At 35.4% G+C, this 18,924-nt stretch overlaps 1 protein-coding gene across 1 annotated transcript; it reads left to right on the top strand.

Annotated features, from left to right (window-relative positions):
- Positions 1 to 6: 6 nt before the first annotated feature.
- Positions 7 to 5,724, top strand: LOC125048164. The gene is made up of 5 exons (XM_047646720.1): positions 7 to 71; positions 1,330 to 1,398; positions 2,632 to 2,721; positions 4,258 to 4,448; positions 5,592 to 5,724. The coding sequence occupies exons 3-5, from the start codon at positions 2,715 to 2,717 to the stop codon at positions 5,700 to 5,702; spliced, it is 309 nt and encodes a 102-aa protein (XP_047502676.1). The 5' UTR covers positions 7 to 71; positions 1,330 to 1,398; positions 2,632 to 2,714; the 3' UTR covers positions 5,703 to 5,724.
- Positions 5,725 to 18,924: the final 13,200 nt, after the last annotated feature.

The raw sequence follows: 18,924 nt of genomic DNA, 5'->3' as shown, positions 1-18,924 counted from the left end.
TCCTCAAGTGTTCGTCGTCACGCTACCTAATGTGACCTCGGTAGAAAGCGTGACCTTCACAGCTTATAACAGTAAGTAACAAGAGCGCTGAGTTAGCAGTTTGTGCTAGTTCGTGAGTCTGACTGGAGGGGATGCTAATTTGGATTTCACAGCTTATAATAAAGAGTGAATCAGAACGCTAAAGTCAGCAGTAATATGCTATTGTTAGTGGTTTGTGCTCATTTGTGGATATGACCTGAACAGCTTATAAGGAAACCGGAAGTTAGTGGTAATATCCTTGCTATTGTTAGTCGTTTTTTATTATTTCTGAATGGTGGAGATGTCAATGGAACTTACAGGCTTATAATAGTGCTTAAAGAAAATGCCATAAGCTCCAAATACCGATTTATAGGCTAACAAATCTACGGTCGTCCACGCCACGTTTCATTACAATAATTTAGGAATATTTTGATTGATTACATGTTTCTATTCATCATAATACAAATGCAATTATCTGGAAAACGCAACACAGAAGTAGGCCATAGGTCTATGATTTATTTATATGTGGTCATTTAACTTGAAGTACGGACTTTCAGTGAAAACATGACACCAGGCTCAAACAAGCTGACAGGTTCTTACTGGTAATAATAATAAGGATGTCAATAATAATAATAATGATAATAATAATGATGTCAATAATAACAATAATAATGATAAGGACAATAATGAGGATAATAATAATAGTAATAATAATAATAATGATGATGATGATAATAATGATAATAATAATAGTAGTGATAATAATAATAATATCAATAATGATAATAATAAAAATAATAATAATAATAATAATGATAATAATAATAATAATAATAATAATAATAATAATAATAATAATAATAATAATAATAAGGATAATGATGAAAATGATAATGATAAAGATAATAATGATAATGATGAAAATGATTTTATATATATATATAAATATATATATACATATATATATATATATATATATATATATATATATATATATACACACACATACATGTACATATATATATATATATATATATATATATATATATATATATATATATATGTATGTATACATATATATATATATATATATATATATATATATATATATTTATATGTATACATTTTTATATATATACATATATATATATATATATGAATATATAAATATATATATATGTATGTATGGATATATATATATATATATATATATATATATATATATATATATATATATATGTATATATATGTATATATATGTATATATATCATATGTATATCATATATTATATTATATGTATATCCTTCTAGTCCGGAAGGTGAAGCTCTCCCGGAGCATCAAGACACAACCAACAGACTTCGAAGACGTTTTGGAAAAAGGTGAGTGAGAAGTTGCTCCTGTCTCCTTCGCCTTTCTTTAGTCAGTTATTGCGGCCTCAATTAATATAACGTATAGTTTATATGACGTACATCCTTAATTGTTGTTGATGGTTGTCAATCCATATCTACGATAGACTTACCCAATATATGCAAATCCGCGCGAGTGTACATACAAATCGCCCGCATGCGAGTGTGTGCATCGGCCTTTCATATATTGGTAAGTCACACCTAGATACGGTAGTGGGTGCAGTCTATTATAGATAGGATTGAGAACCATCAACAATGATTACCTAACCAACTACTCCCCTGGGGAAGGATCACTGATCAATCACCCCAGTATAAAGACTCAGTCAACTACTTGATGTCAGCGTGGCTCCAAGTAGTTCGTCAAGCACCCGCATCGTTGGTGGCACGAATATGAATGAATATCCTTAATTACTACGGCCTGAATTAATAGAACGTGTATTTTGTTAGGGATGATGTGGGTAGCTAAGTGATAGTCATGTAGCTTTATTTTTTATTCAAGGGCAGATTTTTTTATGATACGGTAATTGTGTCTGTCTTGTTGAGTTAAATGTTGTAGTCATTAAGGTGATGAGACAGCAAATTCAAGCAATAAAAGACACACAGACATGCTGTCTTTGCCTCCACCTCTTTCTCTCTCTCTCTCTCTCTCTCTCTCTCTCTCTCTCTCTCTCTCTCTCTCTCTCTCTCTCTCTCTCTCTCTCTCTCTCTCTCTCTCTCTCTCTCCCTTCCTCCCTCTCTTCCTCCCTCCCTCCCTCTCTCTCTCTCTCTCTCTCTCTCTCTCTCTCTCTCTCTCTCTCTCTCTCTCTCTCTCTCTCTCTCTCTCTCTCTCTCTCTCTCTCTCTCTCTTTCCTTCTCTTCCTCTCTCCCTCTCCCTCCCTCTCTTCTCTCTCTCTCTCTCTCTCTCTCTCTCTCTCTCTCTCTCTCTCTCTCTCTCTCTCTCTCTCTCTCTCTCTCTCTCTCTCTCTCTCTCCATCCCACCTTCCTTACCTCCTTTACTCTCTCTTCTTTCTTCCTTTCCTCCCTCTCTCCCTCGCCATATCTTTCTCTCTTTTCCTTCCTTCGTCCTTTCCTGTCTCTCCCCCTATCAAACAAATAAATAAACTCAACCCCCACATAGCCAAACAACAACAAACACAAACATCCCCCCCCCCCACACACACACAATTCTCACACTAATATCTCTCCTTCCTATTGCAAAAACGGCAGAGTTGAACCACGCAGAGGGGAAGTTGCAGAGCACAGTGCTTTCGCCGGAACAGATCTCAGCCGCACATCTCAGGTTTACCATTATGGAAGGTACGTCGAGCTCCTGGTTATACTGCCCAGATCTAGCCTTGGTTCCCAGAGTTAACTACAGAAACCTTGTCTTGATAAATCTGATGATAATAATAATGATAATGAAGATAATGATAAAATGATAATGATAATATGATAAAGATGATCATGATAAGATATTAACCTTGATGAGGATAAAATTATAACGATAATAATGATAAAATGATAATGATAATATGATAAAGATGATAATGATAAGATATTAACCTTGATAAGGATAAAATGATAACGTTAATAATGATAAAATGATAATGATAATATGATAAAGATGATAATGATAAGATATTAACCTTGATAGTGATAAAATGATAACGATGATAATGATAAATGATAATGTGTCCACCACTACAGCCACCTTCTTTAGCTTTGTGCACATTGGAATAATACTCTTTATTAAGATAGTTCCGTTTGGGTGGCTTCACATTAGTTAATTAGAGCGTTTAGGGTTAGTTATCTGTGTAGGTATTCATGTAATTATAAAAAAAAATACCATTATTATCATCACTGTTATTATAGTTGTCGTGTTTATCATAACAATAATAATAATGATAATGATAATGATAATAATAATAATGAGAACAACAATAATAATGATAATAATAATAATGAGAACAACAATAATAATGATAATAATAATAATAATAATAACAATAATAATGATAATAATATATGACATTTACAATGATAATATAATGATAATGATGAAAATGTCAATAACAATAATCATAAAGATGATAGTGATAATTATAATGACAATAATAATGATAACACTAATTATAATGACAATAATAATGATAACACTAATTATAATGACAATAATAATGAGAATGAGAATGAGAATGATAGTAATGGTAATGAGGATGAAAAGTGATCAATTGCACTAAAAATAATAACAACAGTAATAATAATGATAAAAAATAACTCCTTATGTCAGGTCACGCCCACTTTTGCAACGTCCACAAATTCTCCATAACAAAAAAGGAAAAAAAGGAAAAAAAGAATCAAATAAGCATAAAACCAAAATTCAATCTAACAAAGAAAAAATCAAATCACGACAAAAAAAAAAAAAAAAAAAAAAAAAATCAAATAAGCATAAAACCAAAATCAAATCAAACAAAAAAAAAATCAAATCACTTTTTTTTTTCTCTCCCTCCTCCCCCCCACTCCCCTTCCTCCTCCTCCACTCCCGTTCCTCCTCCTCCACTCCCGTTCCTCCTCCTCCACTCCCGTTCCTCCTCCTCCACTCCCGTTCCTCCTCCTCCACTCCCGTTCCTCCTCCTCCACTCCCGTTCCTCCTCCTCCACTCCCGTTCCTCCTCCTCCACTCCCGTTCCTCCTCCTCCACTCCCGTTCCTCCTCCTCCACTCCCGTTCCTCCTCCTCCACTCCCGTTCCTCCTCCTCCACTCCCGTTCCTCCTCCTCCACTCCCGTTCCTCCTCCTCCACTCCCGTTCCTCCTCCTCCCCTTCCTCCTCCTCCTCCTCCTCCTCCTCCTCCAGGTCACGGCCACTTCTGCAGCGTGCACAAGTTCTCCGTCACGGGCTCCCAGAACGCGCCGCCAGCCAACCCGACCGCCGCCCTTCTCCTCAGCACCAAAGAGGAAACGTCTCCTCCTCCCTCGCGTCTCTCGTCTGAGTCTCCGGAGGAAAGCGCGGGTCAGGCGACGCAGAAACCTCGGGCGCCTGTGCAGGTTGTTGTTACTGTGGTTGATGCTTTTTTGTGTGATTTTATTCTCCGTCTCTTATCTTCATCTTCATTTTCATTTTCATCTTCATATTCGTCTTCATCATTTTCATCTTCATATTCGTCTTCATCATTTTCATCTTCATATTCGTCTTCATCATTTTCATCTTCATATTCGTTTTCATCATTATCATTATTATTACTATTACCATTACCATTATCTTTGTTAATATTACTTTGATAGTCATTGTTATTATCAGTTTTATCATTTTGATAGTTATTATCATTATCAATCGTTTCACTGTTCGCTTGGGCGAAGTTTAGAAATGTCAAATATTTTATTTTGTTTTATTACTAGTTTATCTCTGAATTCAAGACCCTTGTGACTTATACAAAGTTTGTTGTTATAAGCCAATGCTATTTTGAACCTACCTATACATTCATATTATTATTATCGTTATCGCTATCATTTATTATCATTGTTATTATTATTATTATTATTATTATTATTATTGTTATTATTATTAGTAGTATTAGCAGTAGTAGTAGTAGTAGTAGTAGTATTGTTATTATTATTATTATTATCATTATTATTATTATCATCATTATTATCATTATCATTATTATTGCTATATTTGTTATTATCTCAAACAGGGCCTTGCATTTAAAAAAATAATTCTGAAAATCTGATTTCCGTGATCAAATGTAAGGACTCTGGACCAACTTGCAGCATGACCTTTGCAAACCAAACTCAGTATGTCTAATCTTAGCAAACCTCACCCCCTTTTGTTGATCTTCCTTCAACGCATATTAAAGTAGAAAAATAACTAGCTCACATGTGCATAGCAAAGAGGCAACGGATTTTCTTCTTTACATATTTTTAGACGACAAAGAATTCTAAATTATATGACCTTTGAGACTTCCTTGTTACCCGATTTATACATTTATATACTATTGATTATGATAATGATGACATGAATGATAGGTTTAAAATAACTTTGACTCATATAAACAAGATTATATACTTCCTAAATAGAGACAAACTATTAAAACAAAACACATATACAAATACGAGAAATATTAACCAATGAAATAAGACATAATACAGAAATATGGATCAATTCCTCACGTCTACCTTTTGTCTCTGCAGGTAATGCCAAAGGAAGGGCCTGTAACTATGGTGGCATCACTTTTCGAGGAGGAAGAAGATAACAAATTCATTGCAGAAGATATATCAGAAGATGACATACAAGAATTCTGATGTTCCTCGAGAATTGTGTAATTATTTTTGGCGATACATAGTGTATATGTATGTGTGTATATATGTATATATATATATATATATATATATATATATATATATATATATATATATATATATGTATATATATATACATACGTTTGTAATATATACATAATATATATAATATATATTCATATATATTACATATATAGATATATCTCTATAATCTGTTCACTCACTTATAGCTGGTGACATAATGCTTGAGTTCTTGTTAGTTGTTGGTTAATGAGGGGCATGGTGAACACACAGCTATTCTTTTATTGCAAGTTTGTAATTTGTTAATTTGCATGCAGCCAACTTGAATGCGGAATATTTTACAAATCTAAGGAAATATGATTTAGCTTATATTGTGTAATGTCCCTGTCTCTACTCATATAGATTTATGCCCACAATTCTAACTGCGATTTGTGTTCACCAATCCCAGGCGAGCTTTCTGTCCGCCAATCCCATGCTTTTTTTGTGTCCGCCAATCACAGGCAAGCTTTCTATCCTCCAATCCCAAACATGCGTTCTGTCCAGCAATCCCAGGCACGTTTTGTTCCCTCCAATCCCAAACATGTGTTCTCTCCTCCAATCCCAGGCAAGCTTTCTGTCCAGCAATCCCAGGCACGTTTTGTTCCCTCCAATCCCAAACATGTGTTCTCTCCTCCAATCCCAGGCAAGCTTTCTGTCCAGCAATCCCAGGCACGTTTTGTTCCCTCCAATCCCAAACATGTGTTCTCTCCTCCAATCCCAGGCAAGCTTTGTGCCCTCGAATCCCAAACATGTGTTCTCTCCACCAATCCCAGGCAAGCCTGTTGTCCTCTAATCCCAAGCAAGTTTTTGTCCATCAATCCCAGCTATAATCCCACTTATACTCCTCCAGATTATGTCCACCAATCCCAGCTAAGCTTCGTGCCCACTCGTGACAACCCAAATTTACGTCCAGATACCCAGGCGTCAAAATCATCATTAAAATCGTGTCCACCTAGTTATCATACGTGAATGAACAGAGCATTTTTACACTGGCATCGACTCCCGTTTTCTAAGGTGAACTTGTCGACGCCATCCAGACCAAATTTGTCTAATGTTTTGATGATTTTGAAAACACTCATATATCACTCTTTCTGGTCATCATCATCCTTTCTTTATAAAATAAGTGAACGAATAGATAATACAAGATTGAAACGAAAAAAAAATAACTTGAACTCTATTCAAACACAGTCGCTTCTTTGGTAAGAGGGACTATAAATAACTGATCGATGTATCCAGTATTCTTAATTCTATATCATGCAATTCTCTGTTTGGGTCTGTGTGTTTAGGTATACAAATTAACTGATCAGAGTTAGAGAGTGTGCAGAATTGTCAACGCATTTTGTTAATTCTAAATATATGTGGTTTGTTATTTGGAAATGTATTAAGTTTGTATGAAGGTATGACGCATCACCTGCCTTCTTTTAAAAAGATCAGCAAGTCAAAGGAAATACAGGTATGGATGTGTGTGTAACTGTCTACATCTATATTTCTTTCTCTATCTACCTACGGTATATGTATAATTCACTATTTTTTTGTCAAGTCTCAGAGTATAAGGCGGGATCTTTCATCACTGTACAAATTAAAGATAGATTAACGATTCAAATATGGATATTGTATACGACTTCACAGGATGCATAGCGGCAGAAGAGGTGACACCGTTTCACACACATCGATTTTTCTCCGTTCGCCTCCACGGGGATGGCGATGATCACACATTTATTTGGAGGATTCTTTCAGGTACATTTGTGAAAAGGGCAAGGCAGTGGTTATAATTGAAAGTATGCCGGACGGGAAAAAATCGATGCATCTGAAACGGATTATAGCATCTTGCTTTTAAGAAAGAGGATGAAAATAACGTGATGCGTTGGGAAAAAGGGTATGTTAATGATAAATGCGGCCAAGGACGGGGTTTAGTGTGCCTGACCATATAAAAGTACTCTTTGATGTCAACGGTTATTTAAAAACATGGTTTAGCACCGTCGACGGCGAACGGTGAAAAAATTGATGCGTCTGAAATGGGCCTCAGAGGCATTATAGACATTCTAAAAAATCACTTTGAATATGATGTAACACGTAATTGAAAACGTATCAATATTCATATATGTATATATATGTATGTATGTATATATATATATATATATATATATATATATATGTATGTATATATATGTGTATATGTGTGTGTGTGTGTGTGTGTGTATGTGTGTGTGTGTGTGTGTGTGTGTGTGTGTGTGTGTGTGTGTGTGTGTGTGTGTGTGTGTGTGTGTGTGTGTGTGTATGTATGTGTGTGTGAGTGTATGTATGTTGTGGCATAATAAAGGAATGATGTGAATTTGTCGGAAACTTAGGTAAAACCTGAAAACACATTCACTTTTAACCGTTCCAAGACTAATGGTACCGCTGTTTAAAGATTCAGTGAACGAAATACAAAGCTAAGGAAGAAGTGATAATGATATATGACAGAATATTGCGGTCATTTTGTCATTTCATTTCGACCCAATTTTGTAACCTCGTTCGTCAGTGTAAATACATCGAAGCACAAATGTACTTTTTCCCCGTCAGTGTAACTACACAAATCACCATATATGACTCACTGTCCAAAAAAATCCCTTTTATTCTTCTAATATCAGTTAATTGAAATATAAATCGAAATGAATGTATGTAAGATATATTTTGATAAAACTCTTTCATGTCTTAAGAAAAAAACAATAAACTGTAACTTCTCTTTGAGGAGAAAAAGCTCAAATCATCGATACAGTCAGCAGCTGTGCTTATGGAAAGAGTCTGTGCTGTGTCTTTGTGAAGAAAGTACGTGAAACCACTCGAGGGACTGTAAAGAAAAAAATAAAGTATATTCTCATTGGTCTGACGTTTTCTTTAACCATTACTTTCGGGATTGTATTTAACTTTCTGAATGAAAAGAGCAAAGGATAAATTATCTATTTAAACACACTGTGATACTAAATTTGAGAGGAAAATAGTATCGAATTATTTATTCATCTATTTATATATCTTATTATTTATCATTATTTTGCGGCAGGGAGCGTATATGACTTGACTTCAGTATCTGTAAGAATACGATCTGAAATTTGATATTTTTAAGGAGGGATTGAGGGATCTCTGTAGAAAATATATTGCAAATACACATCCGATATTTTCACACATGGCTGATCGTGCATCTGCAGCGCTAGAGACACACAAGTAGATAGATTTAGTGAAACACATAATAACGATGGGAGAGAAAGAGAGAGATTTGCTTTACCCAAGAAGGCTACCATGATCAGAATGTTGAATGTTTCAATTAAGGATAAAATGGGGGGGTCGTAATGAAAGATGATAGTAACAAGTAGTAATTATACTGATAAACATCAACATTAACTTGTACTTCAAATAATAATAGTAAAGATAATGATAATAATAATAATGATAATAATTACAATATTAATAATAACAATAATAATAATAGTAATAATAACAATACTGATAATAACTAATGATAACGATAATAACAATATTGATAATAACAATAATAATTATAATATTATTATAATTAATAGTAAGTAAAAATACGGCACAATAAAACAGGCATTACCTAAGCCCTAAATACAGCACTGTGCAACTCTTTCACTCCCCCTATATGACCTAGGATGTCTGGAACATTTATTTGTATTGACCATTAACCCTTCGGGGAATCCACAAGCATCGCCTTAAGGAAACAAAACACTTCGCCGCTGAGCCCCACCCTTTCGCTATGTTTTGTAGACGTCGACCATGACCTTACATGTTGACACAGCAGAAACTATTAAATAATAAATTCTCCTTCATATTCCAATCCGATCCATTGTAGTATAAAAACAAGTAACAATTCATAGTGAGGGGACTTTTTCCGCCGAGAGCCGATGCACGCGTGACAAAGAACGTCAATATAATGTGAATAATTTATCAACTCGCGTCACCAAAGCTGAGACGACTCACGCTTAGGTTATGCTGGGTGGAAGAGGACTGTACGTCTTACTAGTGGCTCGGGTGTCCGTATGTTCACACGCACGGGCATACATACATACATATATACATACATTCATGCATATGTGTGTATGTATATGTATATACATATATATATACATATATATATATATATATATATATATATATATATATATATATATATGTACACACACACACACACATGTGTGTATGTGTATATATATATATGTGTGTATGTATATATATATATATATATATATATATATATATATATACATACATAATACATACATACATACGTACATACATACATACATACATACATACATACATACATACATACATATATACATATATATATGCATACACGCACACAGTATGACATACAATGTGCATGATCTATATGATATATATACATAGATTGAGGGGAGAGATAGGCGGAGGGAAATGAGGGAATTTGGATAAAGAGAGTGACTGGGGCAAGGGGAAGAGTTAGTAAACGGAAATGAAAGTGAAGGGGTGAGGAAGGAGAAGGAAGTTGGGGGGGGGGGGGAGGCGATGAAGAGTACGTAGGACAAATGGATAAATGGTGTGGATGGAGAGGCGGAAGAAGCAAGGTAAAGGAGGAGAGGAGGGTCAGGGAGAGAAGGAAGAAAGGTGAGGAGAAGAGGGAAGGAGAGAATGGAGACAGAGAAGGAGGAGGAAAAAAAAAATAAAAAGTAGGGGAAAGGTGAAGAACAGGACACAGGGATAATTAAGAATTCCAGATTCAGAACGAAATTCAAATATCTATCTGTAATGGCATTATAAATCAAAAAAGCTACGAGCAAGACACTGCAACATCCCCCATCCCCCCCCCCCCGAAAAACAAAATTATAAATATAAAATATATGTCTTTCATAAAAAGCAAAAAAGAAAATGGATGTAGTAGACCCATTTTCTGTAATGTATCAGCTTTTAATGGGGATTCCTGAACTTTCATCTTAGACCTAAATACCGACCAAAATAAATCTCCAGAATCTATTCAACTAGCTCATGACTGATAAGCAATTTGTCTGTCAATTTCTCATTAACATTTGGCACATTCCCGCTGACAAATCAAGAAATCAAGAAGCAAACAATAAATAAAAATCAACCAGTGAAGACCGTCGTTAAAACTAAATAATTTCTTCCAGAAGCAGCAGTGAATCACGACCCAAATGAGGCTGAGACACATAAACTAAAAGCTGTTCTTACGAATTTAATACCACATAAGTGTTTTCACTGAAAGATAAATTTAATATGCAATACATTAGAAAATACAATAACATAAGGGAATCATATGGAAAAATACAGGGAATTTAGAGTCTTGAGAGATTATAACAACAGTATAATTAGTTAACCCTCATATTAACATTTGAAAAGTAATTTTGTTTCACTCGCATTGCTAGGTATTGAATAATTATGAGACAATTTAATATTAAAATATAATGATACTGCACTATAAAATGCTATTTTTAAACCAAAAATATGGTCTAAAATACATCTGATTTGATCTACAGTGAGAATTGTTTGTGCTAATAACAAAAAAGTGCAAACATAATAGATACCATACACACTGTTTAGATTTATATCAATTTAGGATTTATAAGCATGTCTTTCAGGATCATCCACCTCCATCTCATCATCATCATCATCCTCATCCACCACCGTCACCCAAGCCCTAATTAACACCCTTTTCAAGCAAGTCCAGGTAACGCAAGCTTAGGAACTCGAAGGCGTTGTCCATACAGGCGGCGGAGGACTCGTGTGACAAAATTCCTGTAGGTTGGAGAAAGAGGAAGAAGGTTGAGGAAAGTTCAGAAGCAATTTATTACCATATATAGTGCATATTGATTATATAAGGTTGTTTACTGCATGTTGATTACATAAGGTTATATATTGTAAGTTGATTATATAAAGTTATATATTCTTGTGGTTGAAAAATGGAGGGAGGGAGGTTGGGTTAAGTGAACGAGTATGGTTGGGTGTACATTATTAACATATATTGTACTGAAACGTTTATATAGAATTATATATTCTACCGGTTTATTGGTATATATTATATGGGATTTTTTCTTATATTTACATAATTAATAACGTTATACAAAGTTATGTATTCCTGCGGATAAACAAGAAGGGAGGAAGGTTGAGAAAAGTGGCTGAGTATGAGTTTGAGTTGAGAGGCAGTTTATTAGTACATATTGTAGTGATTTTTTCTCCTTTTTACATAAAGTTATATTTTATAAAGTTATATATTCCAGCGGTTGAAAAAGAAGTAGGAAGGTTGAGTGCAGAGACAAATGGGAGAGATGATCATAATGTGATGATAAGTTTTAATATTAATATCCTTATCATTATCAATGTTATTATTATTATTATTACTATTATCATTATCATTAATATCATTATCAGTAATATTACTATTTTAACTATTACAGTTACTATTATTCTATCAATATTTTTTTATTATTTTATATTTTTATTTTATACTTTATTTAACACAAAGTTGGTAATAATGGTGATTTTACATGGAAGTAATATTCATTGCGTTTTTTACGTAAAGAGGATGATTAGATCTATTTTACATAAGAATAACACAAATAGAAGTACATACATATTTATATTTCGTGAAGATGGGATTATTTACATAAAGACAACAAGGCCTACAATTTTTATTTAGAGGTAATAATGATCACCATTTTTACTTAAAGATGCTAGTGATGGAAATTTTAATCCTGCAGCCAATGATGAGAAAAAGGATGATTTAAGGATGTATTAAAAAAAAAAAAAAAAAAAAAAAAAACGCCAACCACAACCCTGATAAAGATATGTTGTGATACACGGGATGTAGTAGACGGGATGTGTCTACTACTTAAACTGGTCTTGATAATTGGATGTTCACCCTGGTCTGTATCTCTATGTCTACTGAAGTCATTATGACTCTAAAAACTAAGATATGAACTTATCACACCACGGCATGAGAGAAAACGTAAAAGAAAAAATATATATTTCATGAGTCGCTGAGATTAAAAAAAAAAAAAAAAAAAATGTCCTTGAGCTATATTCACATATACTAATTTTACAAGCTACTTCAAAATATGCATAAAAAGTCGGTATATAGTTTTCGTGCCGTTCCAAAGAAAAATGAATTCAATTTTATATAAAAATGATTTTATACAACGGACGTAGACACCCAAAAACACATATATATCTATCTATTTATATATGTGTGTGTGTATCTGTGTGTGTGTGTGTGTGCGTGTGTGTATGTGTGCGTGTGCGTGTGTGTCTGTGTGTGTGTGTGTGCGTGTGTGTATGTGTGCGTGTGCGTGTGTGTCTGTGTGTGTGTGTGTGTGTGTGTGTGTGTGTGTGTGTGTGTGTGTGTGTGTGCGTGTGTGTATGTGTGCGTGTGCGTGTGTGTGTGTGTGTGTGTGTGTGTGTGTGTGTGTGTGTGTGTGTGTGTGTGTGTGTGTGTGTGTGTGTGTGTGTGCGCGCACATCTACAAGAGAGAGAAAATAGCAAGTCCTTACCACAGAACAACACTTTCTTGATGTCGTCCCGTCCCGCCTCCAGCTCCATGTCTGAGGGCTAGTCACTCATCCCCCAGTTTCGAGAGATCTGGCGGAGGGATAGAAGACACATTAAGCCCGGTTGTTGTAAGCCAGGTCTCACACATGCTTATATGTAGCCTGCAATGTGTGTGTATGTATATATATATATATATATATATATATATATATATATATATATATATATAAACATATATATATAAACACACACATATATGTGTGTGTGTGTGTGTGTGTGTGTGTGTGTGTGTGTGCATATATATGTTTGTGCGTGAGTGTGTGTGTGTGCGTGTGTGTTTATATTACCTTTTCTTACCTTAGATCTTTTATTTTTTTATCCATTGAACATTTTTTGCCGCGTCAACCTCTAAGGTCATCAGCGGCGTATTCAAAATATAGCGATAGGTGGGGTTTGGAGGCGAAACCCCGGGGTAAGGAAGTCTTTTATTTCATAAGGCGATGTTTGAGGATTACGGTTGCACTTTGAGAATGGTACAGGACCTGTTACTTGCACAATCCGCGATCGCCAGGTTATATGGCTACCTGGCTCGTTTCTCACAGGATGATCCCGCCCACCAGGTTGTCTCTGTTTCCTTTATCTCTGTTCGAGACAACCCCGGTTGGAGGAGGCCTGTAGGACGATCTAGGAAATCGTGGCTTAGACAGACTGATCAAGCCTGTCGTGAAGAGCTAGAGATGGGCCGAGAACCTGTTTGGACTCTCGTAGGTGGAAACGAAAGGTGGATAGGACTATGCGCCCCCGTCGACGTTAGCTCCCAATGATGATGAGGGCTGAGGTCCAGGCCAGGGGTGATCCCCTACATTAGTTCCCATTCTCCGTTTCCTAAGCCCCCCACGACAATAAGGAATTGGGGACCTCAAAGGTTTTCCTTACCACATCTTTTCTTACCTTTCTTCGTCTTGATTATTTCCCTTATCTCAAATCTTTCACTTGCATTTCCTAACCATTGCTTTACCTCAGCCATCTCCCTTATCGTACCCTAGTTTCCTTCGTCTTAGTTATTTTCCTTACTACGAATCTTTCATTTAACTTTCCTCACCTTCCTTAACCTTAATCTTCTCCCTTACCTCAAATTTCCTTTATCTTTTCTTACTTTCCTTTCCCTCCTCCCTCTTCCTTACCTTATTTTTTCTTCCCTTCCTTCGTCTCAGTCCTTCCTTCCCTTCCTCAAGTCATTCGCTCATTTTCCCTTACCATTCTTTATCTACATCTTCTCCCATACCTTAATCAACAGACTGTTGTTATCTGTGTAAGGGCTGAGTTTATAAGTTGAATCCGTCAAAGCCACACCTGACACACGGCCTTTGAAGTCTTCTTTGATTTTTGGAAAATGGGAAAGGAAAAGGGGACGGGGGGGGGGGGGGTTATAGCTTATTGCTATTATCGTGTTATTTTTATTTATCACTTTCTATTCGTTGTTGCCGTTGGTAGTGGTGGTGGTGGTGGTGTGTGTGTGTGTGTCTGTGTGTGTGTCTGTGTGTGTGTGTGTGTGTGTGTGTGTGTGTGTGTGTGTGTGTGTGTGTGATCAGTAACCGACACCCACTTTCTCACCCACTTTCTTATTCCATCATTCTATTAGTTGTAAAAATAATATTACTCGTCATCACTGTTATTTCTTAACGTGTACTGGTTGTATGAAAAACTATATTGAGAGTGAAATCATATAAATTAAGATATATAGATATATAAATAAACAAAAGTATATAACGAACAGAATAAAAGGGCAAAAAAAAAAAAAAAGAAAAAGAAAAAACAGTTTTGCAACAATCTGTTTAGCCTTAGCGTAGGTAGTTTTCCCACACATAGATGGCGTGGGCTTCCGGATTCTCGCTGCCCTGTCATGGGGCGAAGGAGTAAGTAGGTAATATATATGTTGATAAATATGAAAATAAAGTAAAAGATGTGAGGATATTGTAAAGGATGTATGTTAAAGGATATTGTAAGGAATATATGTAAGTAAATAGGAATGCATTTTAAAGGATATTGTAAGGAATAGATGTTACATGATATAATGAGGTATAGGTGTTAAAGGAATGGATATAAAATAAATTATGAATCGACGGTCAGGTTTTTCATATATATGCAGAGAAATGTGAAAGTAACCTAATGAATGTCATAGATATGCAAGGTGTTATGAATCGAGGGTTAAACCTGCAATATACATGCAGATAAATATGAAAGTATGGTAATAGATATGAGGATATTGTAACTAATAAAGCATTGAACAAGCATTGAACCCCAGAAACCAACATGAACCCCGACAACGAACACTGAACCCAGCAACTAACAAGAACCCCAACAACGAACACTGAACCCCAGCAACCAACATGAACCCCAACAATGAAACTGAACCCAGCAACTACCACGCGCGACCACCGTCCCGCTCGCACCGCCCTGCCCCCTTGGTCGATCAGCAGGAGCTTCTCGGAGTCACTCGACACAAACACGAAAGTCTGGGGCTGGTTCTCGCCGCTATCAAAGGGAACCGGAGCCCATGTCACGCCTGGTTCTCGCCGCTGTCAAAGGGAACCGGAGCCCATGTCACGCCTGGTTCTCGCCGCTGTCAAAGGGAACCGGAGCCCATGTCACGCCTGGTTCTCGCCGCTGTCAAAGGGAACCGGAGCTCATGTCACGCCTGGTTCTCGCCGCTGCCAAAGGGAACTGGAGCTCATGTCACGCCTCAGGTTCTCTCACGACGAGTGCGTATACTTCCCGGACAAGGACCTGGAAGAGAGGGTCGTGAGGAGGGAGGGAATATTTAAAGAGCGTTTCAGCTGTCCGATTTTGTCTTGAGTTTAGGGTAAAAGGACGAGAAAGGGGAAGTATCTGAAGAGTGTGTAATTTACTTAAATTTGAGTTTAGGTGAGAAGGCGAAACGGAAAATATTCGAAGTGTTTTAATTACTTGTATCTGTCTGAGTTTAAGTTAGAGGGCAAGAAAGGGTAAATATTTAGAGTGTTTTATCTGTGTAAGTGCAGGTGAGGTGCAGCAGCCCAGATTATTTTAATTCATTACTTACTCTCTGTTAATTAAACTGAATATACTTTCTTATCAAACTGATTATTCTATCTTATCGATCCAACTGTATTTTCTTATTAAACACTTTCGAACGAACTACGGATTCTGAATAAGCAAATAATACCATTTATACTTTATTACGTCATTTGCATTTTCTTATCCAACTTTATTTTATATGAAACTATTATTAGCAAGCTAATCACAAATCACACTTTCTTATTAGACTAATGATACTTTCTTACAATGCTATTGATACTAATTACACTTTCTTATCAAGCTAATGACACTTTTGTATTAAACTGATCACACTTTCTCATTAAAACAAATCACGTTTTCTTATTTCTAATTACACTTTCTTATCAAGCTAATGACAGTTATCACACTTTTTTTTTTTATAAAACCAATCAACACTTCCTTATTGACCTAATCAAACCTTTTATTAAACCAATCACACTTTCTTATTAAACTAATGATACTAATTACACTTTCTCATTAAGCTAAACACACTTTTTTATCAAGCTAATTATACTAATTCACTTTTTTATTCGATAATTACACTTTCTTATCAAAATAATCACATTTTCTTTATTAACATATTTCTTTTATTTATTAACATTTTTGTTCTTTGTTAAAATAATTCTACTTTCTTTAAGATGATTTTACTTTCTTTGTCAAAATAGTTACAATTTCTTTATTGAAATAAAGGATGAACTAACTCGGGCTCTGATACAGATAAATAAACAATCCTTTTTTTTCGAAACGAAGACTTGTCGTACATCTGGCTTCCCACAAAGATGCTGGAAGAAAGTGAAAATTCTGTCTACTTACCTCATCTATTTACCTTCTACCTTGATTTTCGGGAATATTTTTATTCATTTATTGTATATTGTCATTAGTATTGATAATGGCATTAACATAATCATAGTATAAACAACAACAACAATAATATTAATTCTTGTTGGATGAGCATGTCTGTATGAACACATTTCACAAGAACAAAACTACAGGGACCATTATTTGCTCTGGGTGTTAGTGGGTTGAATAGTTAATGCTGCAAATGTATTTATGGTGACAGGAAGCTAGTTACGTCGTGCAGGGTCAAGGAACATGGCTACCTTTTTTCTCTCTCAAATCCTTTTCCTCTCCTTTTTCTCTCTCTCTCTCTCTCTCTCTCTCTCTCTCTCTCTCTCTCTCTCTCTCTCTCTCTCTCTCTCTCTCTCTCTCTCTCTCTCTCTCTCTCTCTATCTATCTATCTCTCCACTGACATCAACGCCGCGCATGAAGTCACTCCGGGCAGCGTCACTTGCCTTTGAATTCGGCGAGGCTGTCTGGGAAAGTCGGCTGAAGGGTTGCCATGTGGCCGTTTCCTCTGCTTTTCCTGTTTCGATATAGCAAGGATGTTAGAGAAGCATAGGTATTTTTTGTGTGCGAGTGTGAATTGTAGATATTATATATATGTGTGTGTGTATAATATATAATACACATGTATATGTATATATATACATATATTTATATATATATATATATATATATATATATATATATATATATATATATATATATCATATCCATATACATATATATATATATATATGTGTGTGTGTGTGTGTGTGTGTGTGTGTGTGTTTGTGTGTGTGTGTGTGTGTGTGTGTGTGTGTATGGTTTACTATATCAGGTTTTATTTGTTTTAATGTTGTTGTATCCAATTTGAAGCATACCAAAATAAAAAGGTGTGTTCGAACGCGTACACAGTGAATCCACCCGGAGGCAAGGGACACCAGCCTGGAAAGTCTGGCAACCACTAATACAGAGTTTCCAAAAGATCCTACCTACTACAACATTTGGGTGTCGGAATGTTGTTTCTATGTGGTTGTTTGTTCACTGCATTGTGCAAGTGACGATTTCATTAGTATTTTCCTTTTCCTTTTTACAGGAAATCAGTTTACGTTGTGGTGAATTGCTGTGCCATCATAAGTGTAAATACTATTTTATAAAATCTATAAGATAGCTTAAAACAAATCCATACTTACAGTGTGCAGTTTGTAAGAAATAGTGACTTTGCTCAGCTTTTAAGACAATGGACAATGGCATTCCTTATCTGATAACGAATTGATAACGTTTTATTTAATAATGTCGATGCTGTGATTATATACGCTTCCATGCATGTACATATGCATGTGTGAATGTGAGTGTGCGTGCATGCATACACACACACATATATATATACCTATATATGGACACACTTTCTGTATCAGAGGCCTTGACTGTCATAGATCCTTACGCTCCTAATCCCCCTGCCAATCCCTGACATGACATTGACTTGGTTCCTCTAGTACAACATTGTACTAAATTAAAGTCTTTCTCATCCGTTCAAGTTTCTTTACATTCTGAAATGAATGATGAGTATGTTATTATCATCACTACTATCACTGGTATCACTATCGTTATTATCATTATTATCACTATTGTTATTATTATCATCGCCATTGTTATTATCATCACTATCAGTATTACTAATGGCCGCACTCATTTTTTTCTGTCGGAGAAAAGG

The sequence above is a fragment of the Penaeus chinensis genome, chromosome 43 (genome assembly GCF_019202785.1).
Source record: "Penaeus chinensis breed Huanghai No. 1 chromosome 43, ASM1920278v2, whole genome shotgun sequence".
In the NCBI taxonomy this organism is placed as follows: Eukaryota; Metazoa; Arthropoda; class Malacostraca; order Decapoda; family Penaeidae; genus Penaeus; species Penaeus chinensis.
The sequence above is the reverse complement of the archived record's forward strand: the minus strand, read 5'-3'. Positions and strand labels throughout refer to the sequence as shown.

Excerpts from the sequence above, each read along its gene's own strand:
- LOC125048164 (XM_047646720.1), top strand. Across the intron at positions 4,449-5,591 it reads AACCTCGGGCGCCTGTGCAG|GTAATGCCAAAGGAAGGGCC; the intron begins GTTGTTGTTACT and ends TTGTCTCTGCAG.